Raw genomic sequence first — 20,724 nt, 5'->3', positions numbered from 1 at the left:
TTCAGTAGCAATCTCAATTTTGGCATATTATGATATTTTAAGACCATTCTAATGACCTTCACAGTTTATTTCTAAAGCAATACATATTGGTGTGATCTAAACAACCATGTCAGCTAATCAACCATAATTTGGGATTTAATTGGTGTTAAGACTGAACCACTACAGTCCTTCATACAGTGTATTAGTGATCCTTATAAATTGTGGATGGGGAATAACTGCAGGATATTGTGCCTGATCCTGAGTTGCAGAGCAGCTACAACTTATATACACTGACCCCGGTTTTGAGAACACAGTCTTCACTTCTGCTGTAAGTGGAGTCTTCTGTACAGGGCAGCAGACGCCTAGTCTGTGGGCCAAAAAGTGTTGAACTCATGCTTAAAGCATTTAAAAAAGCATTTTAAAATATAGAAGGCTTGGATGTATCTCCATGAAGGAAGAGAACCAGGTATGAAAGGTTCTGAGCAGTGGTGTGTTGCCATCTAGAGGAAGAAATCAAAATCTCTTCGATAGTCTCTTTTAGGAAAATAGGAGCATTTTATATACACTATAAACCCAAGGATTCGATCAACTCTTTGCTTCTGTTCTGTCATCCCTTTTTCTGTCACTAGTTATGGCTAAACTTAAGTCCATGCATGCATGGGCAGGACCTAAGTACTGTGTGGCTTTTCATCTAAGTTGGGGAAACTTTACATGGTACAGTTGTTGCTTCTAAAGTTAGAAGCACTGACAGCACTGTATTTTTGGTCATTTTGCTTCAGTACATGGTTTTTCTGGGTTTTGATTCTGGTGTTCGTCTCTTGGGCCTGCTGACTCAATCAGCTAAACACTGCTGTTGCATCCATCCAAGGCAAGGTTCTGCAGATGCTAAGGGTGTTTTAGAATTCATGTTGTTGCCCCATTTGTGGTGGTGGTATAACTGAAGTGCCAAACCAATTTCTGAGACTGAGTGATAGAAAGATTGCGAAATGCAATCCTTTTATTATTTCAAAACTCTGCCACATGTATGCCTACCTAATAAGTGAATGCAATAGATGGATATGGGGATGGACTAGGTTTAACAGTAATGCCCTAGTGGAGGAGGAGAACATATTCCATTTCTTGCGGCTGAAGAAAGTGCTTGAATTTCTCATAGGGTGTTCTGAAACTGACTTAAGAGATTAGATTAATTTTTATTTGTCAGAAGATTGCAGCAGTTAACTTTTTGAACAAATTTACGACCAGAACTAGAAACTCTGACAAATAAAAAAAATTCAATAATTAATCTCCTGCTTTCTCTGGTTTATGAAAGCAGAGTGTATGGGCTTACTTATGACTCTCGGGTGACAGGACATTATAGGGCTTGTGCCCAAAAGTCTATTAGAGAAAACATGAGCACTAAAATGTTCGAACTGCTCCTTTTTGGTATCCTGGGCAGACCTACAAAGGCATGTTGGTAGGACTCTTAGGCTATATCTACACTACAGCTTTTGCCAGAAGAGTCAATGCAAATGAAGTGCTGATTAGCATTTTGTCATGCTTCGTTTGCATAACCTATTCTGAGACATTTTTACGCAAGGGGTTTTTGCACAAAAACAAGCAGTGTGTCTGTTTTTTGCACAAAAACCATGGGGGAGGCATAAGGATCTTGCGCAAAACCCCCTTTTTGCGCAAAATGGCCACCACCACACTTCTTGTGTTTGTGCAAAAATGGCTCTGAATAGATTATGCAAATGCAGCTCAACAAAATGCTCATCAGTGCTTCATTTGCATTTCCTTTTCCAGCAAAAGCTGTAGTGTAGACAAAGCCTCAGGGTATGTCTACTCTGCAGTTAAATGCCCACAGCTGACACTTACAAGGCTCAGGCTAAGGCACTGGTTAATAGTTGGGTAGATATTGAGCCTCAAGCTGGACCCTGGGCTCTGTCCCTCACCCGTCATTCTGAGCCCAAACATCTACAGTGCAATTAAACAACCCCTTAGCCTGAGTCTTGTGAGCCGGGTCAGCTGGCATGGGCTAGCTTCAGGGTTTTAATTGCAGTGTAGACTTCTCCGTAGAGCCTGTATTACTGGATGAACAATGATAGGGGGTCTTATCCTCTCCCTTACTTCCTCTCAACACCATAGGAGCTTTTAATAACTAGCAATTGACTTGGTATAACTTTGATAACCCTTTAAGAATAAATGTAGGGATGGATGAGCACAACTCATAAGCAGCCTTGAGGACATATTCGACAGTAAGTGTCTTTGGACACTTGAAACTCCCTTTGAAACAATGATTCTGGTCTACTAGATAGAATCCAAATATAACTTGTGATGTGTATGAAATTGCAGTTATCATTAGCTCAGTGGACTTCTGCTAATTGTCTTGTCTGTACTTATTGTAACACTGTTTTTTTTCCTTTTTTTAAATAGATTTGATCCAGGCAACCAATGAGACCAATGTTAATATTCCCCAAATGGCTGATACACTTTTTGAGCGAGCAACGAATAGTAGCTGGGTGGTGGTGTTCAAAGCCTTAGTTACCACACATCATCTAATGGTTCATGGAAATGAGGTAAGTAAATAAGTCTTTCAAGACTTTTTATTCTGAAGAAATTCTTGTATAGTCATTGGACAATTTAAAACTACCTTTCAATGGTTTTGCTATCTCAATGTTTTATGAGAACAAAGGGTTCTTTCAAGTTAAATGTCTCAGTTGCTATTAGCTGCAACTTTCCAAATTCGCTTCAAATTAAGTCTGAGATATTAAGAGATCCAGTGCAGAACTACCTTTTAGGCTTGCCTTTTGGCAATCTTAAGGTAAATTGTCAACACAATAGGTTCAGATAGCCGTGCAGTCTTTAATTTGTCTCATATTAACTATGGGTAACTGTAAGCTTTTTGTATTTAAGATTTAAATTGTAACTTAAAAATGTGATTATGACCTTATTGACTGAGAAGGACCTAAGGAAAAAGTCTAAATGTTGAGAAGTCCTCACTTTCTCATGTCTCCTGTGACGGGGTCTGTGATTTACGCCCACCTGACCTCTATTTAATATGTTCTGTTTTGCCTAACAACTTATTTGAATCTTACATTAACCAAGTTACCCATTCCATTTTTATTCATTATATAGTTAAAGATATTTAGACCATGGTCCTAGTGAATGTCGGTTGTACATTTGATTATCCTTTCTGCACTGTCAGGCTTTTTAGATTGTGAACTTAATAGGAAAATAGATACGATAGTTGTTTGACCTTAGTTTGTGTCTCAACTACCGTTTAAATATAAATTTCCTTTACTAAAAATTAATATAATTGTACATTTGCATGAGGAAATAAGTCTGCTCTAGCAATCAAATGTGCATGACAATGCACTTGTCTTCTATGTAGCACCATCATAGTTCCTAGTCCAACTCTGTCACTACAGATTTTTGTAGTTAGTTACTAATGTGTTTCTCGATTACTTTTTTTACTCGTTCGGTAAGCAAACCACTCAATATATGTGCAGTGCCTAGTACAACAGAAATCTAATCTGTTAGGACTCCCAGGCATTACTATAATACAAATAATCAGTTTAATAGCATTATTCTCTGTTCTGCTTTCTTGCGAACAAATAGATCTTGCTGCTCCTCTAGCTGTCTTCCATAGCAGTTAATTATCCCTAATTCTTACATCAGCAAGTTATGCTTACTTGCTATCCTGGCCTTTCCTCTAAATAGCATTCATAAAATGCAGTTCAAACTGTCAGAATAGTTTAAGTCTCAAGCCAAGTACTGTGTTTTAACTCCCTGTATGTCCCCAAGTTTTGAGGAAGTTTTAATCTGGATGCAGGCTTTGTGGCATTCACAATCTATGTCCACTTGAGTCTGATTCAAATCTGTTTGCAGGAGAGATCAGCTGAATCTTATTTCCATGTACTATGAAAGTCCAATTTCAAGATAATGGAAACTGACTTGCATTTTTCTGTCTTGCAGAGATTTATTCAGTATTTGGCATCTAGAAACACACTATTCAATCTCAGCAATTTTTTGGACAAAAGTGGATCACATGGTAAGAATGTGTTCTCTATCTGTATTTAACTTCAGCCATAAGATACTGATACATTATCAGATTTTGCTAACCTGTATTAATAGACTCATTGAAGAATTTGAATTAGGGAGTATAGGAAGCCATAATGGGGATATGCTACATTTTGACAAGATTACACTTTATTTGCAGGTGCAACACTTTGCAAATGTAATGAAGCCATAAGACTTGAGTGAGATGAGCATTATTCTAAAACTACCAGATGGCCCTGTCAGTTTCTGTAGAACTTTAAATTTTCATTTGGGGAAAAGTAATTGAAGCTCCCATACCTCATGATTCCAAAGAGAGGGTTTCCAATTTGAATAAGGCAGAATATCTATTTTACTCTTTTTATGACTGGCAATAATGAAAGTTAAATTAAAATGGCAACGTTACATTTTTTTTATCCACTCTGGGAAGTACTTTAAATGAGGAATTGGTCCCTAATGTGTCTTTCACACTTAGTCTTAAATGTTCCTAGTAAGGAAGGCTCTATTGCGTCTTGTGGAATACTTTTGGAGATGTTCGGTATCTTTCTAGGATAGGCTTTCTGTTTCTGTATTATTGCACACCAGGGAAAGGAAAAGTGAAGAGCTAGATATATCAATTGTGGGGCAAGAGGGAAGCTGAGGAGGCCAGAAGGGCCAATCAGGTGGAGGGTGGCAAGTTAGCTTGAGACAGTCCTGGAACTCTATACATGAAACATATAAAGACATTCCATGTGCTACTTCAACTGCCAGTTGAATTAATTACCTTTGCTATCCCATCACATTGGAAAGAGAGCCCAGTAATAGTGACAGGCAGATAACTGTTGAGCTTTGAGAAAATTCAAAATACAGATTCTGTGTATAAGAGGATAATTAGGCAAAACCACAGCCCTTAGAAGCCATGCCCTGGGGGGAGGGTAGTTGTCCATCTGCTGACTACCTGTTCTCAAGATCCGAGACCCAAATTGTGTAAAGCAGGGATTTACATATCCCTGAATGTGTTCGTTCTGAGTGAACAGCTGTTACGAATTCATAACCACAGAACAACTCCTTACAGAGGGTTGAAGGACTGAACACCTACCAGTGGCCACTCTAAGGCTATGTCTATACTGCACCTGTTTTGCACAAGAAATATGCAAATGAGTCTAAGCATGGATTATCACTGAGCCTCATGTGCATAATTAATGAGCGCCCACTTACTGCGCAAGGGCTCTTTTTTGCACAAAACCCTCTTTTTGTACTAGAGCCATTTTTCTGGAAAAAATGTGCAGAAAGCGGGTACTCGTTAATTATGTAAATGAGGCTTGGTGACAGTCCTGCTTAGCCTCATTTTCATATTTCTTGTGCAAAAGGGATGCAGTACAGACCTAGCCTAAGTGTGTATCCCTCCTCTCTGTGCTCCCTCCAGTTCCATCTTAAGGGAAAAGGTCCCAGCCCCAGCACTTCCCATTTTACTGGCACAACCAGATCCTTCCAGAGCCTTTGGAATTCATATTAGCATATATGTAGGTTGTATTACCGGGTCTTCAATATTTTCTCTGCAATGCTTTCAACTTAAAATGTATACTGTTTGTGGTCTCTGACGGGAAAGCTGGCTTGCTTAGGTAGTCTGACTTGCTTGTGAGCATCACAAGGTAAGCAGGGAATGGTGCAGATTGGGGGAAAAACCTCAATTGGATAGGGAAGAGACAATTTTCCAATCCAGTGTAGGTGATGATTGAGGAGCCAGGAGAGTAGCGTAAATGTCTTTTCTGAACCTTGGGGAATAGGCCAAGGATACAGGTGCTGTGGTCTTGAATTTGTAAGAGATTTCAGTGCGCAATGGAGAAGATTGTAACATAACCTTTCCACAGCAATAACAAACTAAAGGAAGAAAGGTGTGTGCACTGGCAAACAGAGAAAGGAAAACTTCTTACTTCCATCCTTGGGAGGAGTGGGAGAGTTCACTTGATGAAGCTTATATTGGGAGGCGTTTTGATACTGTGGTGTTGGGTACCTAATGTGAATTGGATGAATCAGATCAAGGAACTGGCAGTAGTTCAGGCAAGGTGTAACTAAAGCACAGGTCACCTGGGACTGTAACAGCCGTAGTAGCTAGGACCAGCAAATTTGGTATGCAGCTTCATTGTATTTTACTTAAATCAAGGAAAGGATTTGGTTGTGCTAGGAAAATGGGAAGTGCTGAGGATGGGACTGTGTTTCATAAGATGGAAATGGAGGGGCGCAGAGGAGGAACACACACTTTGGGTACATCTAGACTACAGGGTTTTGTCGACGGAAGTTTTGTCGACAGTATCTGTCGACAAAACTTCTGTCGACATAGAGCGTCTAGACACATTCAGTTCTGTCGACAAAGCAAGCTGCTTTGTCGACAAAACCCTGTAGTCTAGACGCAACCCTACAGGCAATAACACCTTCTGTCGACAGAACTCTGTTGACAGAAGGTGTTATGCCTCGTAAAATGAGGTTTACCAGCGTCGACAAAACTGCTGAGTTCTGTCGACATTATGTCGACAGAACTCAGTGGTAGTGTAGACGCAGGTATAGTTTTGACCACAAAAGTCCACTTTTGTTGACAAAACTCAGTAGTCTAGACACACCCTTAGAGTGGCCCCTGGGGGCAGCAAAGCTGCAGGGAAGAGCTATGCTGCAGAAACCCACTGGGGGCAGTTGCACCACCAAGAGTGGCCAGCTAGGACTGGGCCTTTCCACTTTGCCTGCCCCCGGGTTTGATAAGTATCTCTCCTGCCCCCAAAGCCCTCCCCTCCAGCCCTTGCTCTCAACACTGGGGAGAGGGACAGAAGGCCTCTGCTGGCTGATGAGGGAGAGAGAATATAAGTCCACTGCTGGATGGGACCTACCACAGGTGACTTCTATCTGTATGTATGTGTGCTTAGAATCAGTATATTTCCACATATAAGTCACAGTTGACTTCCGCATTGAGTCTGGCTTGTGCTGTTGATTTGCTATAGAGTAGTGATTCTTACATACAAGATGCTTCTATTATTTTCCCTTTATTAGATAGGGTTCAATGAAACTTGCAAAATCTGAGAATTCTTCCAACCTTTTAGTGTGCCACTTATTGGTATGTAAAGCTATGTGTAATCTCACTTTGCATAAAATGTAAATTGTAACCTACAAGTAGGGTGTGCCCCCTTTTCAGTTTTAGCAAATGGATAAGTGTTTTCCTAAACAAATATACCATTCAAGTTTATTGAATTATGGAACTTTGTTTTATTGCAGGATATGATATGTCTACCTTCATAAGGCGTTACAGTAGATACTTGAATGAAAAAGCATTCTCCTACAGGCAAATGGCATTTGATTTTGCAAGAGTGAAGAAAGGGTAAACTGTTCATTTTCATATTTAATCTTAATTATGATGAGAATTGAGTGAAACCTAACACTTCTGTTACTAAAATGGCTAATGCCTTAATTGAAAGGCATGGTTTAAGAATTAGATTTAGTTGCATCTTGTTTTCTTTTCAGCTAAGTATTAAGAAATAATTTAGCTTGTCAAGCAGTCTGTTAAAGATTGCGCTGAAGGAGAATTATTGTTGAGCTGAGTTGTGTGACAGCTCTCCATGCTAATGGAGAGAGGGCTCCCCATATTGTAACCCTTATCGGGCCTGATATACTCATGTAATAATATGCATACAAGACATATGCAAACTGGTGATACACTAGTCAGGAATATCATTGTGATGTATGTATGGGTTGAGTTAATGTACATGTGCTGGCTTTGTGATCTTAATGTGCAGTTTTGGAGGCAATGAATAGGTCCAGTCTGCCTTAGACATATATACTGTCTGTTTACTTCAGACAGAATAACCCTTTATGCCTTGGTGTTAAACACTTACTAGTAAACCAAGCGTACTGAAACAAACTTGAGGCTATGAACATGATGGGCTCGTCTACACTGGCCCCTTTTCTGGAAGGGGCATGTAAATTTCATGAGTCGTAGTAGGGAAATGCGCGGGGGGATTTAAATATCCCCCGCGGCATTTAAATAAAAATGTCCGCCGCTTTTTTCCGGCTTTTAAAAAAGCCGGAAAAGAGCGTCTACACTGGCCCCGATCCTCCGGAAAAAGCGCCCTTTTCCGGAGGCTCTTATTCCTACTTAGGAATAAGTAGGAATAAGAGCCTCCGGAAAAGGGCGCTTTTTTAAATAAAAATGTCCGCCGCTTTTTTCCGGCTTTTAAAAAAGCCGGAAAAGAGCGTCTACACTGGCCCCGATCCTAAGTAGGAATAAGAGCCTCCGGAAAAGGGCGCTTTTTCCGGAGGATCGGGGCCAGTGTAGACGCTCTTTTCCGGCTTTTTTAAAAGCCGGAAAAAAGCGGCGGACATTTTTATTTAAATGCCGCGGGGGATATTTAAATCCCCCGCGCATTTCCCTACTACGACTCATGAAATTTACATGCCCCTTCAGGAAAAGGGGCCAGTGTAGACGTAGCCACTAAGAATTGCGTTGTGTAGTTAAGGATTGCTAGGTGGCTGTAATGTGTGTGCACTTGGAATAACTTAAACTTCTATAACCAAGTTGGTCTTTAGGTCTCTGTAGTATGAAAACTAATACTCTTAGGTCTCTGTTCCCTCGCTGTGATTTTTCTAATTTAGGTTTATTTTCTGTCCCTTTTAGGCAGAGGGCAGGGAATTTCTGGCCCACAAGTGCAGCCAGTCGATTGCGTCACTTAATCTAGCCTGCAGCAACTCTGTGCCATCAGCAGGAAGCCCCAAGCCTTGATGGCTCTCTCTTGTGCAGCTGGAGTTGCAAATGTTGGCTCACCAGCATGTCCCTGTGGCCCCTAGGTGGAGGGGCAGTCATGGAAGCACCACATACTGCTTCTGCCCCCTGCCCCTAGGGTTGGCTCTGCAGCTTTCATTGGCTAGGAATCAATGCCAATGGGAGCATACCTGTGAGCATATGCAGCATGCCCTGTGCAGAGCTGCCTGGCCCCTTTGCCTAAGGGTCGTGCACACTGGCTGCTTCTGGGAGCATTAAGCTGGCTGGTTATAAAGTGGCATCTAGCAAAGAGCACTTTAAAGAAGCAACCAGCAAAAGGAACTGAAACCAGGTTAGAGGGCATGGAGCTGGAAAACAGCTGGTGAGGAACCTCTCTATGCAAAGTCAGGGCAGGCAGGTAGCCTGCCTTGGCCCCTCTGCACTGCTAAGAGCTGCCTGAGGGGAGTGCCACTTGGTTCAAGGTGCAGGCTCCAGCCATCTCCCACACCTCAGCTCCGAGTCCCCTCCTGCACTCTAGACTTCTCGTGTTTGGTCTCAGCCCAGAGCCTAAAAGAAGTCCTGAGCCTTTATCTCCCACCCTATGGGATTGATTGAGGTGCCCAACTGACTTTTTTTTAATGTGCCTGGTTGGCCCCAGTAGAGAGGTTCCCCACCAGCTGTTTTCCAGCTCCATGCCCTCTAACCTTGTTTCAGTTCCTTTTGCTGATTCCTTATTTAAAGTGCTCTTTGCTAGATGCCACTTTATAACCAGCCAGCTTAATGTAACGTTAACTTCTGCTGCTGCACTGTACCTGAGCTTCTGATTAAGGAAACCCTTCTGAATTGTTTCAGTAAATTGTCTTGTTCTCAGAGCTGCTCACGTCATTGGTATCTGCTTCAACTACTTCTTAAATGTACATTTAAGGCAGTTATTTACAAACCTATTTTTTCGTGATCGAGTTGAAGAAAATTGTTGCCTGTGACCCAACGTAATTTGACTAGAGTGTGGGCTCATGGATGGAGCTGAAGATGAGAGCATTGAGGTGTAGAAGGGGCTTTGGGTTTGGTGGGGACAGGAGAGGCTTACTTACAGCAGCTCCCAGTCAATGGTGCAGTGGAAGTACTAAAGCAGGTTTCCTGCCTCTCCTGGCACCAAAAATCATGCTACCCCACAGAAGCAGCCAGCAGTACATTCCCAGCTAAAGGGAGTGCATAGCTAGTGTTTGGGGTGGTGTACTGCACGAAGCTTAAGTGCAATGTGTGGAGGTCTGTGCGTGCTCTGCCCCTCACTGAGGAGCTGGGATTGCTGCTGGCTGCCTCTGCTGGCACTGTAGATTGTGCTGTGCCCCACAGGGAGGTAGCCTACCTTAGCATCCCCACTGGTCACCTGATCACCCTGCAGCAATGAGACCCAGTGTCTGACATTTCATGACCCAGTATTGTCACAACCCCTAATTTAAAAAACCACTAGTTTAAGGTATTTTGGAGTTGCTAACATCTCAGACGCATAGTAGTATATTTTGACCACTGTCTTGTGTGTTTGTAAATTTGAGTAATGCACAGTGCATTAGTTGCCTTGATGATTTGCTGTTGATGTCTCTGAGCCATTTGATTCAGTGGTCCAATCTTGCACTGAACTGTTAAGTAGCCATAAGTTATTGGCTCCTGTGCCTTCTCAGCATATGGCTATTGCTGCTTGGTCTCATCTGGAGTTGACCGAAGAAATCTGCAAAGGTGAAGATCCACTGTGAGGTGAGGGTGAATTTGGGATACAGGTGTTCTGCAGATTATATCCTAACTTGCCCAGAAAATACAGCATCTGTCATCTCCTGGAGACTCCGAATAACTTCGTAAACCTGATTCTTCTCCCAAACACTTGAGAAGTTTCCAGTTTCAGGTTAATGCTTATTCCAGCATGTGAAGTACTGAGCCTACCTCACCTCACTAATTTCTGTGGAATATTTAAAGCTCCAAACTCTCTAACTACAACCTCTACCTGCATTAGGGATGTTAAATTGCGGTTGGTTGACTAGTCGAGTAGTGGATGACCTTTCCATTGACTAGTCAATAGGCACTTCCGCATTCCTTCTTTGAAATGTACAAGAGCCCTCACTGGGGCTTTTGTGCATTTCAAAGTCATGGAGCCCAGGGTCAGCAGGGGACTCCGCAGCGGAGCCCAGATTCCGCTGAAATGCCATGGGGAGCCTGGGATGAGCTGAGGAGACCCCATCTGACTCCGGGCTACTCTGCACCGCCCCTTTGAAATGATAGAGACCGCAAAGGGGGGAGGGGCGGGAATTGACTAGTTGACTGACTGTCGGGTAAGCATTTGCTTATTGGATAGTCGACTAGTCTTCAACATCCCTAATCTGCACCTTGCAGAGATGCCTTCATTTCTGAGACCCTTTCCCTTGTTTCACCTAACTCCACATCTGTTCTGACTCACCTAGTTCTGTAACGGTTAGTAATTCCTGGTTCACTTGAAAGGTGCTGCTTTTAACCCCTGTTAGTATAGATTATCACTGGATGATTGCTGTCCTCTTCCCTGGGAAACCTACACTTCAGGAAACATTTTCTTTATGCTTTTAATAATTTGCTCTGTTCCTTGAACCTGTGATCGTATGTGCCCTGGAGATACCATAGAGGAATCCATACAGGCTTGCTTCAGTAGCTGCCCAGGAATCAGTGGGGATGCTCCTAGGTGTAAGACAGTGGTTCTCAACCTTTTCAAAAAAAAAAAAAAAAGGAAAGGGGGGAGGGAAGTAAGGATCAGGCCCACCATGGTGGGCCCAATCCTTATTTTTAAACTTTCCCCAGACATCTGCAGTACTGTCACCAACCGCCAGGGGGTCCGTGGGCCACAGTTTGGGATCCACTGGTGTAAGAGGTTCTGCCTTTGCAATTAAGGTGATCTTCTCCCATGTATCCCTTTTCAACCCCATAAATAAATTAAAAAATCCTACTAAGAACAGATATTAACTCTGAATTTTTCTGTAAATTGTCTACTAAATTAATTTTGAGTTTTATTAATAAATCTTAAATTAATTTCTCTGTACACTTTCCACAGTCAGGATTTTTATTCACAATGAATTGCCAAGTAATGGCCCCCTAATGTGCTTGTGAATAAGCTAATAAAGCACAAGAGCTGCATGGATGTTCTAGGCGACATTCAATAGTTTTGGGGCCTATATTAAGATTTTGAAACTCCCTTTTCCTGACAAATCTAGTTGATTGATCTCTGAAAGTCAAAACTTTAATCTCAATTCTAACTATAGAGACTCCAGATACACGTTATCCTGTCACCCTTTTTTTGACGGCAGCAGAAGGGGATAGCCTATCATTAGTACATACCTCTGGGCCTGAGAGTTTCTTTTGTTTGAGTAATACTGTATACAGGTCTCTGACTCAGACCTCCAGAATCCTCTCTTCAGTAGTCACCAAGACTTGGAGTCTTGATTCCAGTGTTTGCACAATGGGCCACAGTATCTCAAAAATCAACCCACTAGTCTTTCTTAGACTGAAGTGGTCCATGCATTGAGGGAAATATGCTATATTTATGGTTGGGCATCTTCTGGGGGCAGGGGTGTTTGTTTTCAATTTGCGATAATTGCCAGGAGCAAAGGATGTGTGTCGGTAGGTCTTAGCAATTCGTAGAAATAGAGAAAGATGAGGAAGTACTTACTAGGTACTGGAACTGGGTTTTTATCCACTGTGGATGGAATAGGTCAGTAAGGAGGTGCTACATCCCCAGGTTTTTCAATGGCTTCCCTCTGCCTAGGGCCAGCACCACCACTAGCTCTACCAGCTCTGTCTTGACCTCTGGGCAACCCTTTGGTGGGCTGCAGAATCCATGGGGAGTCCAGGCCACTGGCCCTCGACTGCACTGCCATTTGGGGTCCTGCTGTTGGCCAAGGCTCCGCAGCAGTCTACAGATGTGGCTAGTTGGCCAATTCTCCCAGACTGGAACCATGAGTGGCATTGCCTGTCGAAGTGAGTTGGCAACTCTAGGTGTGACCCCATCCTGGGGTGGTGAGATGTGCGAAAATGTTGGTATTGGTGCAGCTTAGCACCCGCACCCTAAAAATAATTTCAGCACCAATGTAAGTTAGGTTAAACTCTTATCTTCTCAAATTTGTTTGCACAAAATATTTTTCTTGACAGCTACACGGCCCTGCTTCTAACTCTTCTTGATCATGTATAAAAACGTCAGTGGAATCTACAGGCTTATGGAGGCTCAAGTCGAGCTTCTTGGTCTCCACAAATAGAAATTTATTCAACGTGTTGGCTTTGGAGAATAGTTCTACTTTGCAATTCTTTTCTAAAACCACTATATGATGGAATACCTTTTTGTGCACCCATCTTCCCGCAGAGCTTTTGAAGGCAACCTTTTCAGTGATAGTTTCCTAGGGCACTTACAACTTTGGAAACAAAGAGCTTACTTTTTATCACAAAAGTGAAACTGAACTTTCTGTGCAGGGTTGCTGAGGCTGTGGAGATTAGTCTCCCTGTTGAGACACTGGTACTATAAATAGCTGCCAAATATTTGACCTTTTGAACTGAACCACAGTGCCAAGCAGTAGGACCTGGTTGTGTTAGGCACTGCACAGACTAGGGGAATTCCAATCTCTGTGCCAGGTTGTGGTGACCAGATAGAATGAATGATAGAATAAATTCAAAAGATACTTTAAAACAGGGCTACTCAACTTTGGAAGCCCATAGGGCCACAATGATACTCATAGCACATGCCAAGGGCCACACCTTAAGTGCTGTTGCATATACATGCAAATAGCTTCTTTCACATGGATGGGCATGAATACAAAGATTAAGGAAAGACTACACAACACATGGGCCCAATTTAAGTCAGTTCTACTCAGGGTAAATATTGCATTTTATTGACATATCTCCACCCATATGACAGCATTTTTAATGAGCAATGACAGTCCAGGAATTTTACTACTAAAATGCATATCAACAGAGGACCGTTATATATATGACTACTTTTTTGTTTTGGCTCCCACCTACAGGCTGCATGTTGAGCCCTGTGTAAATCCAAACTATACCATGGGCTGCAAACAAACTGGCCATGGGCCACATGTGGCCCATGGGCTGTGTAGAGTAGCCCTGTTTATGTGGGTGTTGGCTATAGTGAGAGAACATTTGAGTACAACACTGTACCCTTGTGTCTGACACGATACACTTCTCTATTTTTTCCTCCTGAATACCATGTTTACTGTTTTTGCAACAATGGAGTACAATTGGGAGTATAACAGTGGAACCTATAAATTAAGTGGAACTCTCCAACACTCATCAATATTACACTTCAATTTCCCACTTTGCATGATTCACTGAAATAAACAGGTGAGCTGGATGGCAATAAAATTCATTTGAGATGCTGCATTGTGTTTTTTAAACTCTTTAATCCACCACCTGATTGTACTTCAGGCCCTCTAGTTAATGAAGTCTTTAATCAAACTTGGCCTTTAACTTGTTCTTTTGTCTTGCAGAGCTGATGGTGTAATGAGAACAATGATTCCAGACAAGTTATTGAAGAGCATGCCAATATTACAGGAACAAATTGATGCACTACTTGAATTTGATGTATGTATTCAGAATTTTAAATTGAAAATAAAACTAAGTATAAACATTATTTCATATATATTTTTTAAAAGACTGCCTAAACGTGTTGCTTAACAGCTGAAATTAATAGGATTTAACATTTTACTGTAATGGGGCACAACATACTTTCCTTTCAATGTGTTGCATTTCAAGAGGGAGTGAAGTAGTGGTCTTAACACTTATGTTCTGTTGTAAATGGTGTAGGTTTTGTGGATAATGCACAGTAGATGGTAAAAGAAAGGATAATGAAATTGGGCTATGGACAGAGGGAATGAAGGAGTAGGTAGGAGGGAGTAGAAGAATTAATGCTCACATTTCTCTTTTTTGTTTATTTTTAAACTTGAGTTTGGGAATACTTTTGGCTTTGCATATAGAGGAGAGGACCTAGTGATTGAGAGCAGCAGGAGACAAAGGTGAAAGTCTAAGACACAGCACTGCTGGCAAATCTCAATTATGAAAAGGGTGGAGAAAATATACATTTACCATTAGGGATTTTTGTTTTTTAAATCAGATGAAGGCTTTGTAAACTAAATTTGAAAATACTTCAGGTGTGAAACTCCTTGGAAAAATATGAAATTTTAAAATCTAAAATTAAGAAACTAAAGAAATAAGAGGTAAAAATTATGGTAGCTGTTTAAGATGAAAATAATGAAGTCAATATTTAATAATGAACACAACTTTTTATTTTAAAACTTTTTTTAATTTGCCTTGATTGACACTGGAGAGGAGGGCGGGCAGTAGAGAGAGAATAAAAGGAGGAGGGAAAGCAACTCCAGAGCTGGAGGCATCATTGGGTAGGAACGTGTAGAGTTACCCCCTCTTCCTTTTTTTAACTACAGCTCTTCATAGGGGAAGAATGTTGCCTGGCTCACTGCAGTAGGGTGGGGGGAGGGCAAAGCTCTGGGGCCCAGGTCTCCCATTTGCCATCAATGCTTCAGAAGCAGTAGCTGGCACTACAGGCCCTTACATTCACCACCAGAGCACTGCATGTTCCATAGGGCTCTTGAAAGTGGGGGGGATGACGCCATGCTCTGTACAGTTCTGAGGGCTGGATGTCCACCGGCCCCATCCCTTCCATCAGAGGCCCCACCCCTTCTGGGAGGGTGCAGTTGCCCTTCTCCTCCTTTTTTTAGATAGGAAGAGAGAGTCTTTGTTTTTAGCACTGCTTGATTCGCAAGAAAACTAAAATGTAATTTTGATGCATATTGGTTACAGAATATGGAAAATCTAATATGATCCTTGAAGAATACTTGCATTTTCTGCCCATATTGCTGTATACCCTGAATGAATGAATAACTGGATTTCTTTTTGTTCATAATGAGTCTTCCAGATCACCACTATAGGACTCTTCCATGGGATTGTTAAAGCGATAGCAAACACATGTCACTTGAGCACCAAATGAGTACAACACAAATTACCTCTTTTCCTTCACTTGAGTAAAATTGAGTTAGCACAGTGTCGTCAGAATTCAAATACCTCTAAATCCATATTATATTTTAACTTAGTATGTATCTGCTGAAAGCCAAAATGTTGAGCATTTTTTAGGTCAATTAAACATACCTGAATGGAATTTTATTTGTGTGTAGGTTCATCCAAATGAACTGACAAATGGCGTCATAAATGCTGCATTTATGCTTCTCTTTAAAGATCTTATCAAGCTTTTTGCGTGCTACAATGATGGAGTTATTAACTTATTAGGTAAGTAGGCTAATGAGATTTAAAGTAATTTGACTTGAGTAAAAATTCAGTTGTAAGAACTTTGAGGAAACTTTAATATACTTACCAAATAAGAGGTGACTTTTTAGGTAATCTGTTTTTATTGTGCTACATTCTTAGTTTGATGTGCAGGTTTTCTGTAGCATTTACTCAGCTAGACTGGCTATAAAAATTAGGACAGTAATGGTATCTGTATATGTGACTCAAAGCAAAAAAAACTGAACACTTTCAGACAGTTATTTTAGTCTCAGAATCAACACACTTATTTACACTTGGAAAAAATGAGTATTAAAATACCTTTTTTTTGTCTCCTCCATTTATTATTCCATAATCTTGCCTTCTAGAATACCAAGAAAACAGAGCTGAAGTCTTAAAATGAGTGGAACTGAAATAAGTTGACCTTGAACACTGATTATTTTAGCCTTTACTTATTAGTGGAAAAACTTTATAATGTCACTTGATTATTTTTTTAAATCATACTCCTAGTCATTACTTTACAAAGTTTGATATATTGAAAGTCAGTAAGTCAGCTAATATTTTGCAAGGTGTCCAGTGTGGATACCTCTGTCTCACGAGTGCACACTGAGACTTTCAGCCTCTTGTTAAAAATAAAACCTACTCTAAAGCAGGGGTGGGCAACCATCTTCTCTCCGCTCAAGCCATCTGTTTTCTCTTCTGGATTAACAGTTTGTGGTTTTGTCCCTTTAGTGACTTTTTCCTTGACCTTAATTCTGTAACTGTCAGCAATGATGGTGACATTGATTTCAGTACAATATCCGTTAATGGGGACAAGTTCCTGGGGGAACTTGGAGGGTTCACATGAGTGACTTACAGTAACTCTCTAGTTGATATCTGTTTAAACTACTGAACTGGAGAGAGGCTCTAGGTTTCTCTTTACTGCTGTCAAGTCATCCATTTCCCTAGGTCTAGCAATTTAAAGCTGGTCAAATGTATTCTCTAAAACAGAACTAACATTGTATACATTATGATGAATTGAATTGTTTACTGTCTTCATGTTTTTTCCCACTTCTGGTTTTTGATGGAGCTGTCTTCAGAGGCTCTTCAAATTCTTTTTATAGTTTCAATCTGGAAATGTCTGTAAACTGTACTTACCCTAATATTCTAAGTAATAGTTAACTTTGATATATGGCCCCTTTAAAGGGAGATAGGCATCAGTAACAAAACTGATTTTGCTTCCCAAGGTGGGAAGGATGAATTGTCATGTGGCTAACCCAAGCTGAGGTTGTACAGGACAAATGAAGCCTGTGGACTGCAGGGTGATGCTGCAAGAAAATAATCTGCTGGCATGGCCCCTAACAGAGTGACACTAGGCCAGAAGCCCAGTGAATTGTGGCTTGGTATGAAGCTATTGTTCAGGGAGAAGATAAGGCAGGCCTTGCGTTTTCTACAGATGCTCCAAAAGCAGGAAGAGACTGTGCTTCAGGGAGAATGTGTTTTGCCCAGTGGGAGATTGTGGTGGTCTTTGAATGTTGTTAATGAAACCAGACCCCAATAACAGGTGACTGTTGTGGGCCTCATAGAAGAATTTTTTGGGGGGAATTCATTGCAGGGTGCCTCAGAGCCATGCTGGCTACAAGGGGATGTTTTGGAGGTGGATGGCCCATTTACAGTTTTTCATTTTTTTTATTAAAACTAATGTTAAAATTTAACAATACATAGACTAAGGAAAGAGTATCTGTCTGGGTATAGTGGTTAAACTGTCCAAAAGTACCAAGTTTGATTTTAAAAAAGTCATACTATCATATAGTACATAATCAGCAATAATCCACATTTAGACGAATAAATTTAACAGCATGTTTAGATATTAGCATCCAAACATTTGGGTATATCGTTCATGAAAAGTTATACAAAGAATTGGTTGTAAAAAGCAAAAATAGCAGTATAGATTATCCCTGAGTAATTGAGCATTTATGATGGGATGTCCCTCATAGATACAGCCCATCAGAAGTAATCCAGTTCCTTTTCCAGCTTTGTTTCTCAGTGGCACTCAAGCTTATCTCTCCTGCTGTTGCTGATGTCCAGTGATGTGTTCTACATATCTCCTTAACCACCTGATGGCGTCAGATACAATAAGTTGCCAGACCAACTGAGCATAGCATTGACCAATTCCACATTCCCACACTTACTTATTACTGGGGTCCCATGCACCCAGGTCTCCAGTGATCAGGACATGTGTTTGAACCTTGTAAGCCCTAGCTCTCAGCCATTGGCCCAAGCAGTGTATTTCTTCACTTTTCAAGCTCTGGCACAGCAGAAGACAGGGTTTATGTTCTCTTCCACCTGTGAACATCTACTCTGACAATCATTTTCTGTTCCTCGTTGGTGATGACTGTGTCTGGTTGCAATTGGCTGTCAGTTCTGGGGACGGCAGAGTTTACAGCCACCTTCCCCACAGGTGGCAGGTTGGCTCTGACCAGTCGATTCTGGATGGTGTCGCAGCTTCCCAGCTCTGTCTGGAATGGCTCTTGAACTATACATGATACGATATAGCATCTCATTGGCGTAGCCAGGCTTCCTGTATCACTTGTCCTGATTCCTATTGCAGATGGTTCCATTCAGCAGGGTACAGTTTAGCCATGACCTGTAGCTGAACCTCCAGTTTGCAAACTAAGTAAAACTGCCCCCTATAGAGGAAGTGATTGCTGGTGTCCCACTTGTGTGTCATCTTGAAGGCCTTGCCCTTGTCCAGCTTCCATCTCCAGTTTTCCATGTACTAACAGCAGATGTCTACTGTAAGCTAGTCAGGGGACATGATCTTCAATTTGTGCATTGTATTTAGTTTTATTTTTCCCTGGAAAGTGGCCCTTCTTTTCTCATGCAATAATATGACCTACTACATTGTGTGTGTTTTGGTGGAGAGGTGGGGTCTGTGTGCATACTGTTTTTTCCAGATAAGGGCACTTAAAGAGGAGCTATGCTATTAAGTTGGGATCAAGCTGATTTCTTTTTAGGATTCTCATGTGAAGTTGTGACAACATTCATTTCCCTGGGTAAATACGATATAGGAGTGCTGAATGGGTGCAAACATGCTTTCCTTTGTGGCTCTAGCAAAGATTTGAGAACTTGGAGCTTACCTAATGCTGCTGCTTCTGAAGATTGTAAAATTGAAGAAATGGACAGCTGTTTTGTGGATGGGCTAACTACTTGGATGGAAGGCTTGGATGTTCAGGATTTTTTTGTTTGTGTTTGTTTGTTTTTTTAAAGGAAATTGCTTAAGGAATTGCAAGATATTTATTAATGGAAAAAAGTACCTCTGAATAAATAGTGCTTATGAAGTGTTCTTGTGTTGAATTTCATAAATCTTCCTGGATTTTTTTTTTCATTAGACCTCTGAGTGTTCAAGGTGAAGAAACCTGCATTGACCCCCATTTTATAGGAATGGTTGTGAATTTGAAAAATGTGCATAAAACAGAGTATCTCAAAGTTCAACCATTTTACAGTTCTGTTAAACTTATTTGGTGTTCAGCTATGTAGTGTGCTTACAAGGGGAAGAAAAAAGTTCCTTGAACTTAGACTTTATTTTAAATTAATAAGTACACAACAAAAATGTACACGCTGTTTTTGTTACCTTAAAATCTTGGGTATCCAATCATACCAACATTTTTCATTATGAAAATTATTAAAATTAAGACTTCAGCAAGGATCTCACATGACCAGTAGTTAACTTTTACCAGTGACTAGAAGATGTATTCCATTTCATACACAAATGAAATTAACTGGGTTCATCAGGTAAACTGACTTCTATGCTGTCATGTAGTTGTAGCTTATGATGATGTTATATTTGTAGCTAATGGAGGAGGAGGGAAAGAGATCTTAATAGGACCAATCACCACACCAATTTGTGATTAAATTACTGAAATAACATTTTTATGTAAATCAGATTGCAGATGAATGCAGGCCTACAATAAATGTGGTTCCGTGACTGGCATACCACTAAAGAGAAAATGGTGGTTCACCTTTTTTTTTTTTTCTTTTTCTTTTTTCTTTCAGAGAAATTTTTTGAAATGAAAAAGGGACAATGTAAAGATGCTCTTGAAATTTACAAACGATTTCTGACTAGAATGACCAGAGTATCTGAATTTCTTAAAGTTGCAGAAGTAAGTAGCCTCCAATATTACCATGAAAAATCTTGAATGTCAAACTGCAGAAGGATAAGCAATGCTTTTTATGTATTTTCTTTATATCTGACTAAAAGGCACATGTATCAAAATATTGCATCTGTTTTCAGATAGTGCCAGGTGTAAGTGTCAAATATCGTTAGCTCAAGAAATACTGATTAATCCAGATTCTAAATTTCCTGGCAGTAGTGAGTTGGGGTGTAAGGTGCTTCAACTAACCATAGCTTGTTGCACTCCATGTGTAATTTTAAGATGACCGTCTGTGCAAGTGGATAGTCCCTGACTTAAATGTAAAATTAGAGGGGAGGGCAATTTTTAGGACCAGAAGTGATCTTCATGAATATATACTTGTCAATATGACACTGGAGAGCAGATGTGATGCTTTTGCACAACAGTCCAAGCTCACAGTATGCAGCAAGTGTGCCACTTCATATCCTCCTGCTGCATCAGGAGTGGGCAGTAATTTGTAATGTGGGGCCCACTTAAAGAATTTGGTAAGTGGTTAATGGCCATACTTTT

General features: G+C 40.9%; 1 protein-coding gene across 1 annotated transcript in view; it reads left to right on the top strand.

Annotated features, from left to right (window-relative positions):
• The window catches only part of SNAP91 (synaptosome associated protein 91), a 128,752-nt gene that overhangs the window by 36,822 nt on the left and 71,206 nt on the right, over window positions 1-20,724 (top strand). Inside the window, exons 3-8 of the mRNA XM_006124205.4 lie at window positions 2,392-2,534; window positions 3,934-4,009; window positions 7,255-7,357; window positions 14,239-14,332; window positions 15,937-16,048; window positions 20,078-20,184. Of these exons, the coding sequence (XP_006124267.2) occupies window positions 2,392-2,534; window positions 3,934-4,009; window positions 7,255-7,357; window positions 14,239-14,332; window positions 15,937-16,048; window positions 20,078-20,184 (635 nt within the window). The remainder of the gene's footprint in view (window positions 1-2,391; window positions 2,535-3,933; window positions 4,010-7,254; window positions 7,358-14,238; window positions 14,333-15,936; window positions 16,049-20,077; window positions 20,185-20,724) is intronic.

The sequence above is a fragment of the Pelodiscus sinensis genome, chromosome 3 (assembly GCF_049634645.1).
Source record: "Pelodiscus sinensis isolate JC-2024 chromosome 3, ASM4963464v1, whole genome shotgun sequence".
NCBI lineage: Eukaryota > Metazoa > Chordata > Testudines > Trionychidae > Pelodiscus > Pelodiscus sinensis.
Note: the sequence above shows the minus strand (reverse complement) of the source record. Positions and strands in the feature narration are given on the sequence as shown.